This window comes from Poromitra crassiceps, assembly GCF_964638095.1.
Source record: "Poromitra crassiceps genome assembly, chromosome: 3".
NCBI classification, from domain to species: domain Eukaryota; kingdom Metazoa; phylum Chordata; class Actinopteri; order Beryciformes; family Melamphaidae; genus Poromitra; species Poromitra crassiceps.
In genome coordinates this window covers 50,230,475-50,245,142 of record NC_139625.1, presented here as the reverse complement: position 1 = coordinate 50,245,142, position 14,668 = coordinate 50,230,475, and the positions used below count along the sequence as shown (strand labels likewise).

At 44.2% G+C, this 14,668-nt stretch overlaps 1 protein-coding gene across 1 annotated transcript in view; it reads left to right on the top strand.

Annotated features, from left to right (window-relative positions):
• Positions 1 to 1,769: 1,769 nt before the first annotated feature.
• LOC310773135 (homeobox protein Meis2) overlaps positions 1,770 to 14,668 on the top strand; it is a gene marked incomplete at its 3' end in the record, with an annotated part of 52,267 nt that continues 39,368 nt past the window's right edge. Inside the window, exons 1-6 of the mRNA XM_083633049.1 lie at positions 1,770 to 2,338; positions 2,826 to 3,058; positions 4,443 to 4,584; positions 4,910 to 4,960; positions 5,394 to 5,444; positions 5,957 to 6,106. Coding sequence (XP_083489175.1) covers positions 2,327 to 2,338; positions 2,826 to 3,058; positions 4,443 to 4,584; positions 4,910 to 4,960; positions 5,394 to 5,444; positions 5,957 to 6,106 — 639 coding nt within the window. The 5' untranslated portion in view covers positions 1,770 to 2,326. The remainder of the gene's footprint in view (positions 2,339 to 2,825; positions 3,059 to 4,442; positions 4,585 to 4,909; positions 4,961 to 5,393; positions 5,445 to 5,956; positions 6,107 to 14,668) is intronic.

Sequence of the window (14,668 nt, the reverse complement as noted above, 5' to 3'; positions counted from 1 at the left end):
AAATGCTAAAAACGCTATTCTAATCTCAAGATCATCGCGTATATTTAAATTTCGCTAGGAAATATTTAACTGCGTCCCTTTACATTAACAGCGCATTAACGATAAACACACAAAAAAATCATTTTGTCTAGCTATATATATTTTTAATAGTCTAACCTCAAAACTTTCCCCAACTGCGGCGTTAAAGGACACGCGTTCATAACAAACGGGTAGATACATATAGGCTTACTTACCATGCTTGTCCAGAGGAGGAGGAGGGGGAAAAAGTCAAGCGTTAGTGCACAAATCAGTGTGAACGATAGTATTTAGTTTATGAAAATAGCAGTCTTCAATAGCTGCCTCTGCCGAGCTGGTTGTGTTTACAGAGTGTAAGAGAGACTTGGAGACGGTGAATGCCTTGGCTCTCTGCGCACCGCTCTGCAGCTCCTTCCCGGGTTATTGCACGTTGAAATGTCCACACAGCCGTTTGTCAAACCCTGCAGTCCTACGTTTCCCACCCCCCTCCATGCCAACAAACATAATTGTTGTCACGGTTTCATTTATTAAATCTTTTTTAAACTGCTATTTCTGTAATCGAGCCCCAAGCAACCATATGGCTTGGTATTTGTTTGTTGGGGGAGTTTATTGACCCTCCAACGGTAGCCACAACCCCTCTCCTTGAACGTGTGTCTACCTTAATCCTAACCTGTGAATAGTTAATTTCCACTGTCAAAAATGTCACGCAGCCATAAATGGAGCCTTTATGTGAAAACCTATCAATACACCCATGATGCCATATTAGCATTGATAGAGCTAAATATTAAAGGGGATAGATTGGCCTGCTTCTGTTTTGTGCGTAAAAGAGCTCAGGCTCACAAAAAGGCTTCACTGCAATCGATGGCCGGAGCGTTGCTCCTCCTCTAAACTTCAATCTCCTCACATGATTGATGATCTTGGGGAGCTTTGATAATTGACTACTCTGAGGTAAGTCACGGATTTCTATCAAGAGAGGGGATTGGTCGAAAGAAACATACAAAATTACTTTCTCCACAAAAGCTTTTTTTCCTTCTTGGAAAAGTTCATTCTGGCTTATAGAGGGGGTGCTCCATATATCGTTTAATTTGCTAAAAAGACGAGTAATAATTAGCTGTGAGATTAGAAGGTATTAGTAGGCACACCGGCTTATAACCACAACAAAGATAACCAACATGCTCATAAATTAAACTCCAAATGCATCAGATATCCTGCCAATTTCAACTGAAGATGTTCATGCTTTATAATCTTTTGTTTGTCTGTCATAACTGACTAGCATGGACAAAAGTGAAAATATTTATTAATGTTAATTATTTATTTTGTGCGTAAAAATTTTAATGCGTCATGCGTAATTCTGCATTATTTACTTCATAAGTCATGTATAGCCTAAGTCAGTCCTGGCTGTATTTAATTTTACTCGAGCTATTAACAGTTGCAGCCTGTACCCGCGTTGGTAAACCTTCCTCACACAGCGCTCTCTGCTTTTCTTTATAGGACTCTTCTCGGCGGAAAGGAATTGGCTGGGAGTAGGAGCTGTGTTGGTTTGGCTTTTCCCCCCAGTGTGGAGTTGAAGCCGTCCCCGTGCATAGCATATACTCTGCATATCACAAGATTTGGTCTCTCCTCTCTCTTTTCTGGAGCTGCTGTAGGACTGGCTATGGCCACCACTACTTCCGGGATCCGTCATTTCATTCGCCCACCGCTCAGCGCTGCGAACTGACTCTGTTTCTATAAGCAAGCTAGCAGCCAACCTGCCAACACTCGCTGACACTCACTCATCTCAGTCTCGCCAGATAGACGAAATACCTACGGGGGGAAAGAAAGGAAAGATCTGAATCGCAAGCTCTTAATTTCTACCGCTTTTTCTTTTTTACGCTAATAATAAAACAAGATAGCGATCCGGAGGCATTAAAGGAGACGCGGACTCGCGGGATGAAAACGGACTAAAAAGATTCATCCTTCTCTTGAACATCATCACCAACCGTCATTCATTCATTACCTTGACAACCTCTGGCTTTGATTGACAGCTGGAGTGGCAAAAAGCCATGAGACACGACAGTTTAGTTACATGCAGGTTGTTGATGGGCCGATTGTAACCTTCACTTTGGCGCATTTTTTTCTTTTTTGAGGAAAGAGGAAAAACAAGAAAAATTGCAAAACTCTCCCGATGCTACGGCTTCCACTGAACCACACTGGCGAATAGGAGAATTCGCAAAGTTGGTTGAAAACGGAATCTTACCACTAAATCACTTTCTAACCGGGACTGGGATATTAAATATACGACACATTCAGGAGTTTATTGGAGCGCAGCCTGATGGCGCAAAGGGTAGGTTTTAAATCTCCTACACTTACCTATACAATTCCACTGTAGGAAGGCCCTCCATATCGCTATCCTCTTGTCGGGTGGTGGCTAATTTACAAAGTATTCATATCAAAGCCTCTATATTTGACATTTTTGCAGCAGCCATATCCCTCAAGCAAAGTGACAGCCTTTGCTTCACCGACAGCCTCCGCGACAGTCGTGGAACAGTTTCACAGGAGACTCCAAACTAATTCGCTGTTTTTACCAAAGTTCCTCTCTTTCGGGAGCGCCTAACTTTACAATGTTTTTGGTAATGACAAACCGTTTAAACATAGCGATAGTTTACTAGATATAATATTTGGCACTTTATGCCCATGTAGTTTATGTCTCTGAAACGCCACAGCAGTTGTTCCTTTGCGTATTCTGAATGAAACGGCATGCTTTTTATACACACATTTATCTGAAAAGTGACCGGGCAATCCGCTGACTTTTGCTCTGATTTTATTCCCAGTACGATGAACTGGCCCATTACGGTGGGATGGACGGAGTGGGAGTCCCGGCGTCGATGTACGGGGACCCGCACGGTCCCCGGCCACTTCCCCAGGTCCACCACCTGAACCACGGACCGCCGCTCCACGCCAGCCAGCACTACGGAGCCCACGCTCCCCATCCCAACGTTATGCCCACCAGCATGGGCTCTGCTGTCAACGACGTTTTAAAGAGGGATAAAGATCAAATTTATGGGTAAGGTTTACATTAACCATATAGCCTGATACTCCAATATACGCAGTGCAAACATTTTAAAGTTTTCAGTTTTTTAGATAGGCTACTTTTAGTTAGTGTTGTTTTACTTTCTCCTCCTCATAAACTTAAATGGGACTTTGTGCACGTTTAATTTAGCAGCGTTATTGTTGGCCAGGGTATTCTGGGTGATGTGTCATTTTATACGCAGTTTGATATAGGCTACAAGCTATAAAATAATATGGAGGCTTTTCAGTCAGTGCAAGCAGTCACCGCCTGCGTTAGAAATATTAATACACACTCAGTTCAACATCACAACAACTGTTTAGAGGTAGGCTACTACAAAGTTTGGTTTGTTATTGTTACATGGTGTCCTGAAAGAGGTGAGACAATATTGAAATCTAATTGGTTGCAAAAACTTTTCAAATATTTTCAGATAGCCACACTAACATAACTTGTTACAGCATGCTATTTAGAGATAGGATAGAGGGTAAAATGCCACCTAAACTCACTTTGCCAACCTTTTCATTTGCTGAATAGTTTACCCTTTAGGCTGACAAATCTTTGACTTAGATTCATACGTTATGAGTAAGCAGACCGATAGAAAACTGAAGCTATAGGCTATATGAAGATAGGCTATCACATTAAGGAAATAAAAACATATTGACGTTTTTCTGAAATTATAATTGATTTACTAATTATTGTGGCGACTGATGATGACCAACTGTAAATTATATTTTAACCACCTTTTTATTCACCACTACGCCACTGTTTAGGCTAATGAGGAAGACATTTCCAAGTCGTCGGTGCCTAGTGCGTCAGTTGTGCATTTAGAATAGAATAACTAACGTTATAAAACTTGATATTTCATTTTTTTTTCAAACTGCATCAACTCTCCCCACTTTTCAATGACCACCGTCGCTTGTGATCGTCTTGTTTTTGTAGATTTTTGTGACACTACCTGACTGCCGTTTTCTGCACTGCAAAAAATGTCCCCCTCAACATTAGCAACTGCATTTAATCTCGTTTTCTGTCTTAAAATCTTACTTTTCTTAAAAGAAATAGAGAAATATAGGCCGGTGGCCGGTGATATAATTAATACCAGAACTTTCTTAAATCCAGATAGCCTATATTAGGCTATCATGATACATGGAGTCCTCTGCCTTATTTGGCTCGCTTGTTTGTAGAAAACTGTTGAAACAAAACTCACACGGGAACAAATAGAACGATCTCTTCTAATGACATATTTTTCTCACTTGCCTAAAAGAAAAATAATATTTTTAAGACTGGAAACCCGACTGAAAGACTTATTAATGGGAATTTTTTTGCAGTGTGCATTGTGGAGCCGGTGTGTGCTTGTAGCTCAGACTGTGTTTCCCTCTTGCAGTCACCCTTTATTCCCACTGCTCGCACTGGTTTTTGAGAAGTGCGAGTTGGCGACGTGCACTCCGAGGGAGCCCGGCGTAGCAGGCGGCGATGTGTGCTCCTCAGACTCCTTCAATGAGGACATCGCAGTCTTTGCCAAACAGGTCACTTTTCACATATTTTCTAAAAAATAAAATAAAGAAAAAATACTTATGGATTTTGTGGCTGCGTCATGGCACACAACGTTCTGCTTGCTTGATATATTTTTGCATTATAACATTCACACGATTCAAGTTTTAGAGAGGCTATTTAGTGACATAAATTGCACCATGTTATCTTTGTGGTGAGTGTGTCGAATGCACAATAACTTACACACAGACTTTTAGTAGCCTATAGATTTTTTATTTTTAGATTGACATGATAATACAAATATTACCTATATTCGCACACTTCATGCCAAACTAACTTATGTCTCCTGTATTATTTTAGGTCCGAGCAGAAAAACCTTTATTTTCATCAAATCCAGAGTTGGACAATTTGGTAAGCCCACCGTTTGACCTCCCTGTTACCAAATAATTCCCGCTTTGGCTGGGTCGTAAACTGCCTTGTTTTCGGATATGGCCTACTCTCCTCAGTGTCCACAGAGTATAGCCTAAATAAGTCAACATCTGACCAGCTCTGAAGTGAAGGCGAAGCTATGTGGCCATTTGCAGCTATCATTGTTCAATCGCCTTAGCTGACCTGCAGCGGCTGACCAGTGTGTAATAATTAAATTATTGGATGACTCCTAATGAAAATTAGCCTATATGCAATAACGTGTTAATGACTATGTAAAATGCCCATTTTGCGCTTGCTGATTGTATTTCCCCATATGTTGTTATGAAGTGCAGATTATCTCACTATAGGCATATAAGTGTGTATTCTCTTTGTGAATTTATTGATGTAAAGTGTGCCCATTTTGCTCTTGTTTCAGATGATACAAGCCATACAAGTATTACGGTTTCACCTCTTGGAATTAGAAAAGGTAAATGTTATGTTAGGCTGCCATGTTTTTAATAGCCTATTTGACCGGTATGGGCATGCATCTATGAGCTTTAATTTTAATTATATTATCAAAGCTGTTAAAAAATTGAGTGCAGTGCATCAGAAGGTATACAGTCAACAGGAATGAGTCATAAGAACGTTTCAGATTGTTCAAATTTCTATAGCTTTTTTATTTTTATTTTTTTATTTTTTTGCAACTATTCAGCTGGAGGGACTAATATTGATCAAATATATTGAAACTTCTTTGCAGGCGTTACTCATTCTTATTGATCTAGAGATTTCGTTTCAACTGCTCGTTATTTCGGCAGCTTACGGCATGCTGTTTATTTTCTGTCGTTCAACTTGTTGCTCCAGTCTCAGGAGAATAATAAGCACTGCAACAATTTCACTATTGTTTCCTTGCCGCCGATAATGCCCCTTAATTAGAGTTATTCTTGGACTGGCTGAGCCGTTTCCCCATCCTGAAAAAGGTGTTTTTTCCTTCTTCTATAGGTGCATGAGCTCTGCGACAATTTTTGCCACCGGTACATCAGCTGTTTGAAAGGAAAAATGCCAATAGATCTAGTTATTGACGAACGGGATGGCAGCTCGAAATCAGATCTCGAAGAACTCTCGGGATCTTCAACGAACCTTGCAGATCACGTAAGTAGCACACTGCCTATCATATAGCCTCTTAATAGCATAGGTGCTGTTTGTTGTGTCCATGATGTCTGCATGCGTCGGTGTGTCCATGATGTCTGCATGCGTCGGTGTGTCCATGCTGTCTGCATGCGTCGGTGCTGTTGGAGAGTATATGGCTTCACTGGTGGTGACCATTTCTGATAGCCCAAACAATATTGGAAAAATTATATGAGATTTTTTTAAGTGGGCTAATGTTAGCTAATTATTTGTTTGATGTTTCACATTCCGTCAACTTTTACTTAGCCCAGATCTGTTCAGTGTGTGACCCTATTGTGCCACAAGCAAATAGTGCGCTCTCTGTTCTGCAAGGAAAATCTGCCGATCGATGTTCTAAGGTCAAAAGCTATAGATGTGATACAATGGAGTGAGTTATTGTTTTAGTCTTTTGATTAGGGGCATTCATGTGTGCATAATGCGTGCTTGCATGTTTGTGTTTGAGTGTGTGCGTGCGTGCGTGTGTGTGTGTGTGCGCGCGCGCGCGCGCGCCGCTGTGCATTATGAGTTGCACACTGAAAACACGTGAAGCAATTATCTGTTACGCAGGTTTAACGTTAAAGCAGGGTATCAGCGGTAAGCTGTAGCTTTAGGCCAATATTTAAAAAGAAAAGGGCTTTATATTTGGGGCTGTGGGAGCTGGATATAGCTGTGCGTAAAGCTGTGGATTTTGCTGCAGAGGTGGAGAAAGTGGTAGCCTATTGAAATAGATCTCAGAGCTAAAGGCTTACCATCAATGTCAAGTTCACAAGGCATATGATGGTTCGTCTGGAGGCCTTCCATTGCTGTTGATGTTAATGTGTTTAATTGTTTCGTATTGATTGCCGTGTGGTTTGCTCGGCAGTGGCTTTCTCCTCGGCTCCCCCATTTTATGGCTAGAGGCTCCATAATGCTGAATTCAATTATATGCACCTGAAGTACATTCGCTTTAAATTTGAAGATCGATTCCCTGGTTTAAATGGTGCATTTTCGGTGTAATAAACGCAGGCTGTGCGCGCAGTATGGATTGGTCTGACAGTGTATTATTGAGTTGATATCTGTGAATTATTGCGTCATGCCTGCTCGTGATAAAGCTATATGTTTTGGTGAAATAAGTGAGCGACTATGCAACAAAGTGACTATAGTATCTCTGCAGCACAAGACCAAGCCTATTAGGAATGAAAGCAGATTGAAGTGTTATGCAAAGTCACTGCACTGCATCTGTTGGTTCTGCTGGCCATAGGCCTAATAGCGGTGGATTCCCTTTGAAAGCCCGCCGCCGCGTTTACAGGGCTATTCAGTGCACTGCACAAGGTGAATTAAAACATAATTAGATCTAAGATGCCAATGCGGGTTTGAGAAACGGTCAAAATGGCAATATTGTGGTACTCCAACACAAGTGTAGAAATGAGGCATGCTGTTGTTTATATTGTAGAGATTAGATAAACTAGCCTGTTTAGTTTCATGGCAGATGGTTGCTACTCAAGCCAATTTCCACTGGTGCCTTGCAGTGCTGAGACACAAGCTTTGTCATCAGTCCATTTGTGAGAAATATTTTGATAATTAGAAAATTAGATATGCCAATAAAGCAAATCAGGAACAGCAATAAACAAAGAAGGTGCATGACAAGCCATTTATCTCGGGGTTGTTTGGACTGACCTCATTAGGTATTTCTGTTTGGAGGGATTTATTTCAGGTTTGTGGGAGACTTGAACTTTTTACTGCTGGGCTGCATTTGACAAAGCAGAAGGGACCCATACCCCCCCCCCCCCCCCCCCCCTGTTTGCTGATCTGAGTCTGACCTGTGACGTGATTTTGATAATGGAGCAGCCCAACATTCAAATAGCATGTGGAAAGATACACACTCTAATCAATTGTAATGTAACTATCTAAATAACTAAGAATACAATGCCTTATTTTTGTATATTGTGTGTGTGATACTGTGATATACTTACGTCTTGTACTACTGCTTTACTGGCGAAAATTATTTACAGAAACTGAAACTACTGAAGTGAAAATAATATGTTTGTTGTGGTGGCTCCCTTGCTCCAGGAGTGTGTGTTCAGGTTCCCCTGTACAGTATAATCATGGCCTGAAAGCCCTGTAGTAAATAGTTAACTCCCTCAGCAGTAATTCCCAGTCTAATTGAAATGGGTCCTGCTTTATGTGTCCAACATTTGTTTTGAATGTGGAAACAATGCAGAAAAACTGCATATGGTTGCAAATATGCACTATTGGATGGACATCAATTTCTGCCTTATACATGTCTGGATTTATTTATTTATTTATTTATTTATTTATTTATTTATTTATTTATTTATTTATTTATTTTGGCTCTATTTCATTATTCATTTCTGACCTCTCTTCTCACTGAAGAGAGGAAGGCAATTTGATAGTTAGATATGCTAATTTATTTAGTTAGAATCTCTCACGTCCATTTTCTTTGCTTTGATATGCATTTTTAATATATAGCCCAGGGCTACATCTCATTTGGTGAAAGTTGGTTTTGCTGGAGATGATGAGGCTCTTCACTGTGAAGGAGGCAGCCCGTTGAGCTTGTTTTTTCTCCCTTTTCTCTCTCTTTTGGCCGTCTCGTTACCTGACAGCAGAGTAGAATAAGCACAGCTTTATTTACACTTGAATGCTGCATTGTTTTAGAGATGATTGGATTATGGTGTAGTCAGAGGGGGATGAGGCTTTGCTGACTCTGTTGATTTCTCTTATTTGCTTGTGGTGACTATATATCCAAACCATAGCTATCCCACCCCAGATCCTTAACTCTGTGCCCCATGCCCCACTCAAGTCAACCCCATTATATGAAAAAAAGAAGAAAAAGTTATTACACATGAAAGGTGATGGGGGAGGGGTGGGGGCGCATGGGGCAGCCAGGATTTGTACAAACGATTGGTACCTTCTGCCATGTTGCTTATCAATGGTTTGCTCTCTTGACTTTTAATTAATGAAATTAAATTTCTGTCTTCTCTGTGCTACATCCAATTAGGGTGGCGAATAGAATTAACGGTTTCTGAATATTATCTGTTCTAATGAATTAGCCTTTGTGTCTTCTTGGGCTATTGTGCTGCTTCTTATATTAGCAGAAGGCTTTTCATTCTCCCTGAAGGTGCATTAAGCTTTTGAAATGATTTGATGACTTTCTGCACACTTCCAAATGTGCTATGAAGGAATGCTATGGGGATTTGGAGTCCTGGCACTTTGTTTTAGGGGAGGGGGTGATAGTAGTATAATCCATAGCGGGTTATGCTGTAGTTATCTTGAGTCTGGCTGGATGGGGGCGAAACGTTCTGTTTACATGTGACTTTCCGGGACAAGCTCAGGACACAGTAGAGCATTGGTCAGACACGGTGACATCACAGGTTTGTCAAATAATGCTAGTAGTTCACTAGTGTGTCTCTGTGCGTGTCGTCTGCAATGGCCTGTTTCTGTGTGTCACTATGCGTACACACACAGCCTCCCGCTCCACACAATACACTCACGTACAGCCAGCCCGCGGGCCCAGGCAGCCTGCTGAACCGTGGAATTTCTCAGTTTTGGAGGTGTTCTAATTCAACTAGCTTTGTTCTCCTCGGGGACCGACTGTGTTTGGATCCCTCCGCCCCTCGTCAAAATAGTGTCGTTGACTTGGACCACTCCGTCTGTTCCGCACAATTGTTGAGTGTTTTGTGATGGTGGGATGTCTGGCCCTACATTTCCTATTTGATTAGTGTTCAGAGGCAGGGCCCTGTTGGCAGGCAGACCTAATCAGCACTACCACCGCTACAGACAGGCTGGGGCTACAGACAGGCTGGGGCTGCAGACAGGCTGGGGCTGCAGGCCTCTCACTTGTTGCGTCTCCTGCTCTCTGGAGCTGCGTGTATGAAACTGTCCCACGCTGTAAACCAGTGGACCAGTGGACAAGGACCCCTACATTGACACAAATTAGACCACGGACCCCCATTTGATAAGATCTTGTCCCATGGTCCCCCATCTGATAGGATTTTTGCTTTTAGATGTTTTATTACAGAAAGTGTATGAAATACAAGACCATTGTCACAAACATTGTGTCACTTATGGATGGAAATATAGTGAAAATAAAGTATTCCCCTTTTTGCTGGGGAACCCATGGAACCCCCACAAGGACCCCACTTTGAGAACCACTGCGTAAATTACTGCAATAAAAAAACTTGCTCTTCTGTTATTTTAGGCTCATGAGATACATGTATGTTTATCTGTATTTAAATGCAGCACCAATAATAGTATAATCATTCTTATATTTACATTGCAAGGCCCAATTGCGAGCTCATTTATCACAAGGAACTGCCGAAAATAGAATGATCTAGATAGCTTCAGGTGACTGTTTGATAGATCAGTTTTCATATTTCGGATCCGCTCTCATGTTTATGTGTGTCAAACTCATGAATTATAAGGATCTCTTTTGAGCCTTGAGTTTTTATTTAATCTCGTATTTCAGGTAACATATTTGTACATGTAATGTGCCATTCAATGCGGTGAAAAAAGTTGTTTTTGCCTCAGAGAAAGTTTATAAGCAGCACATATACAATCAGTCAATCCCCCATGTCTCTTAAAACACACTGCCATGAATTATTAGCTGCTAAATTAAGTTTTTATATTCTGGATAATTGTGGGTGTTGTAAATACTCAGCTGTTGAATAGAGGTGCACCTACACTTTTCTGAAGCGCCTGTGTATAATTACGCATTCAACTCAACTGAAATGTGTGAGGACTTTTGAACTGCTTCTGCCATGTGGAAAGATGTGTCTCCAAATGTCAGCTAGCTGCGTGATTTACACTCCCGTGTGTTTCTGGCGTGTCAGCATTTTCGTACATGTTCAGCACTGGATCCCACTAGCTGCTCCTTGCAGGGGCAGCGCAACACACACACACACACACACACACATGGACACGCACGCACGCCCCCCCTCCCTTTCACACACACACACACACACACACACACACACACACACACACACACACACACACACACACACTCACTCACTCACTCGTGTAGTCGTTCTCAATCTGCCTTGCACTACTACTACACCAACACATTTCTTCTCTTCCCTCTGGCTTCCAGGGGAATTTGAGGAAAATTCAATGATGCCGCTAAATCAATGTGATTGTAAATTCCTGGGGATGTAGGCAGAGTGCAGTGAGGGAAGTGAGAGTGTACCAGGCAGGTGTTTGTAGGCAGTGAGGGAAGTGAGAGTGTGCCAGGCAGGTGTGTGTAGGCAGTGAGGGAAGTGAGAGTGTGTCAGGCAGGTGTGTGTAGGCAGAGTGCAGTGAGGGAAGTGAGAGTGTGCCAGGCAGGTGTTTGTAGGCAGTGAGGGAAGTGAGAGTGTACCAGGCAGGTGTTTGTAGGCAGTGAGGGAAGTGAGAGTGTGTCAGGCAGGTGTGTGTAGGCAGTGAGGGAAGTGAGAGTGTGTCAGGCAGGTGTGTGTAGGCAGTGAGGGAAGTGAGAGTGTGCCAGGCAGGTGTTTGTAGGCAGTGAGGGAAGTGAGAGTGTACCAGGCAGGTGTGTGTAGGCAGTGAGGGAAGTGAGAGTGTGCCAGGCAGGTGTTTGTAGGCAGTGAGGGAAGTGAGAGTGTGTCAGGCAGGTGTGTGTAGGCAGTGAGGGAAGTGAGAGTGTGTCAGGCAGGTGTGTGTAGGCAGTGAGGGAAGTGAGAGTGTGTCAGGCAGGTGTTTGTAGGCAGTGAGGGAAGTGAGAGTGTACCAGGCAGGTGTTTGTAGGCAGTGAGGGAAGTGAGAGTGTACCAGGCAGGTGTTTGTAGGCAGTGAGGGAAGTGAGAGTGTGTCAGGCAGGTGTGTGTAGGCAGTGAGGGAAGTGAGAGTGTGCCAGGCAGGTGTGTGTAGGCAGTGAGGGAAGTGAGAGTGTGTCAGGCAGGTGTGTGTAGGCAGTGAGGGAAGTGAGAGTGTGCCAGGCAGGTGTTTGTAGGCAGTGAGGGAAGTGAGAGTGTGCCAGGCAGGTGTTTGTAGGCAGTGAGGGAAGTGAGAGTGTGCCAGGCAGGTGTTTGTAGGCAGAGTGCAGTGAGGGAAGTGAGAGTGTGCCAGGCAGGTGTTTGTAGGCAGAGTGCAGTGAGGGAAGTGAGAGTGTACCCGGCAGGTGTTTGTAGGCAGTGAGGGAAGTGAGAGTGTACCAGGCAGGTGTTTGTAGGCAGTGAGGGAAGTGAGAGTGTACCAGGCAGGTGTTTGTAGGCAGTGAGGGAAGTGAGAGTGTACCAGGCAGGTGTTTGTAGGCAGTGAGGGAAGTGAGAGTGTACCAGGCAGGTGTGTGTAGGCAGTGAGGGAAGTGAGAGTGTGTCAGGCAGGTGTTTGTAGGCAGTGAGGGAAGTGAGAGTGTACCAGGCAGGTGTTTGTAGGCAGTGAGGGAAGTGAGAGTGTGTCAGGCAGGTGTTTGTAGGCAGTGAGGGAAGTGAGAGTGTACCAGGCAGGTGTTTGTAAGCAGTGAGGGAAGTGAGAGTGTGTCAGGCAGGTGTTTGTAGGCAGTGAGGGAAGTGAGAGTGTGCCAGGCAGGTGTTTGTAGGCAGTGAGGGAAGTGAGAGTGTACCAGGCAGGTGTTTGTAGGCAGTGAGGGAAGTGAGAGTGTACCAGGCAGGTGTTTGTAGGCAGTGAGGGAAGTGAGAGTGTGTCAGGCAGGTGTGTGTAGGCAGTGAGGGAAGTGAGAGTGTGCCAGGCAGGTGTGTGTAGGCAGTGAGGGAAGTGAGAGTGTGTCAGGCAGGTGTGTGTAGGCAGTGAGGGAAGTGAGAGTGTGCCAGGCAGGTGTGTGTAGGCAGTGAGGGAAGTGAGAGTGTGCCAGGCAGGTGTTTGTAGGCAGTGAGGGAAGTGAGAGTGTGCCAGGCAGGTGTTTGTAGGCAGTGAGGGAAGTGAGAGTGTGCCAGGCAGGTGTTTGTAGGCAGAGTGCAGTGAGGGAAGTGAGAGTGTGCCAGGCAGGTGTTTGTAGGCAGAGTGCAGTGAGGGAAGTGAGAGTGTACCAGGCAGGTGTTTGTAGGCAGTGAGGGAAGTGAGAGTGTACCAGGCAGGTGTTTGTAGGCAGTGAGGGAAGTGAGAGTGTACCAGGCAGGTGTTTGTAGGCAGTGAGGGAAGTGAGAGTGTACCAGGCAGGTGTTTGTAGGCAGTGAGGGAAGTGAGAGTGTACCAGGCAGGTGTGTGTAGGCAGTGAGGGAAGTGAGAGTGTGTCAGGCAGGTGTTTGTAGGCAGTGAGGGAAGTGAGAGTGTACCAGGCAGGTGTTTGTAGGCAGTGAGGGAAGTGAGAGTGTGTCAGGCAGGTGTTTGTAGGCAGTGAGGGAAGTGAGAGTGTACCAGGCAGGTGTTTGTAGGCAGTGAGGGAAGTGAGAGTGTGTCAGGCAGGTGTTTGTAGGCAGTGAGGGAAGTGAGAGTGTGCCAGGCAGGTGTTTGTAGGCAGTGAGGGAAGTGAGAGTGTACCAGGCAGGTGTTTGTAGGCAGTGAGGGAAGTGAGAGTGTACCAGGCAGGTGTTTGTAGGCAGTGAGGGAAGTGAGAGTGTGTCAGGCAGGTGTTTGTAGGCAGTGAGGGAAGTGAGAGTGTGTCAGGCAGGTGTTTGTAGGCAGTGAGGGAAGTGAGAGTGTGTCAGGCAGGTGTTTGTAGGCAGTGAGGGAAGTGAGAGTGTACCAGGCAGGTGTTTGTAGGCAGTGAGGGAAGTGAGAGTGTACCAGGCAGGTGTTTGTAGGCAGTGAGGGAAGTGAGAGTGTACCAGGCAGGTGTTTGTAGGCAGAGTGCAGTGAGGGAAGTGAGAGTGTGCCAGGCAGGTGTTTGTAGGCAGAGTGCAGTGAGGGAAGTGAGAGTGTACCAGGCAGGTGTGTGTAGGCAGAGTGCAGTGAGGGAAGTGAGAGTGTGCCAGGCAGGTGTGTGTAAATGAGAAACGGGGGACCGGAGCGGAGGAGGCAGCAGCCCGCCCCTCTCTCCTGTGGCCTGGCTGCACTACAAGCCTTCCTCCCCATATTGTCTCCTGCTTTTATATTAATTACAACTTGTATTATCAACCGCCAGTCGCTAAGCCCAGCAAATAGAAAAGGCTGCCCCTAGAGACTTCAGCAGGCTTCCTTTCTATCTTATTTTCTATCTAGTCCTATTGTGTGTGTGTGTGTGTGTGTGTGTGTGTGTGTGTGTGTGTGTGTGTGTGTGTGTGTGTGTGTGTGTGTGTGTGTGTGTGTGTGTGTGTGTGTGTGTGTGTGTGTGTGTGTGTGTGTGTGAGTGATTGTGCATGCGCCTGTACATGTATGTGTGCTCCTCCTCCTGGTAACAGTGCTCTTTAACACAATTAGTGAAGAGCATGGAGTGAACCATGTTTGCCTCCTAATTATGCCCAGCTTTAGGGAATAGTCACATGGACTGGAGGCCCTTTTTGTTTGGTTGCTTCTCTTTTTGTGAGGACTTCTTGTGTAGGTTGAAGAAGACTGTTTGGGTGACACCATGTTTTCTTTTTCCTTTCTTTTTCCTTTACAATTTGTTTGAACTTTCTCAGAGCCACAGGGGTTGTGACAAAATGGTTGTGTGTGTGTGTGTGTGTGTGTGTGTGT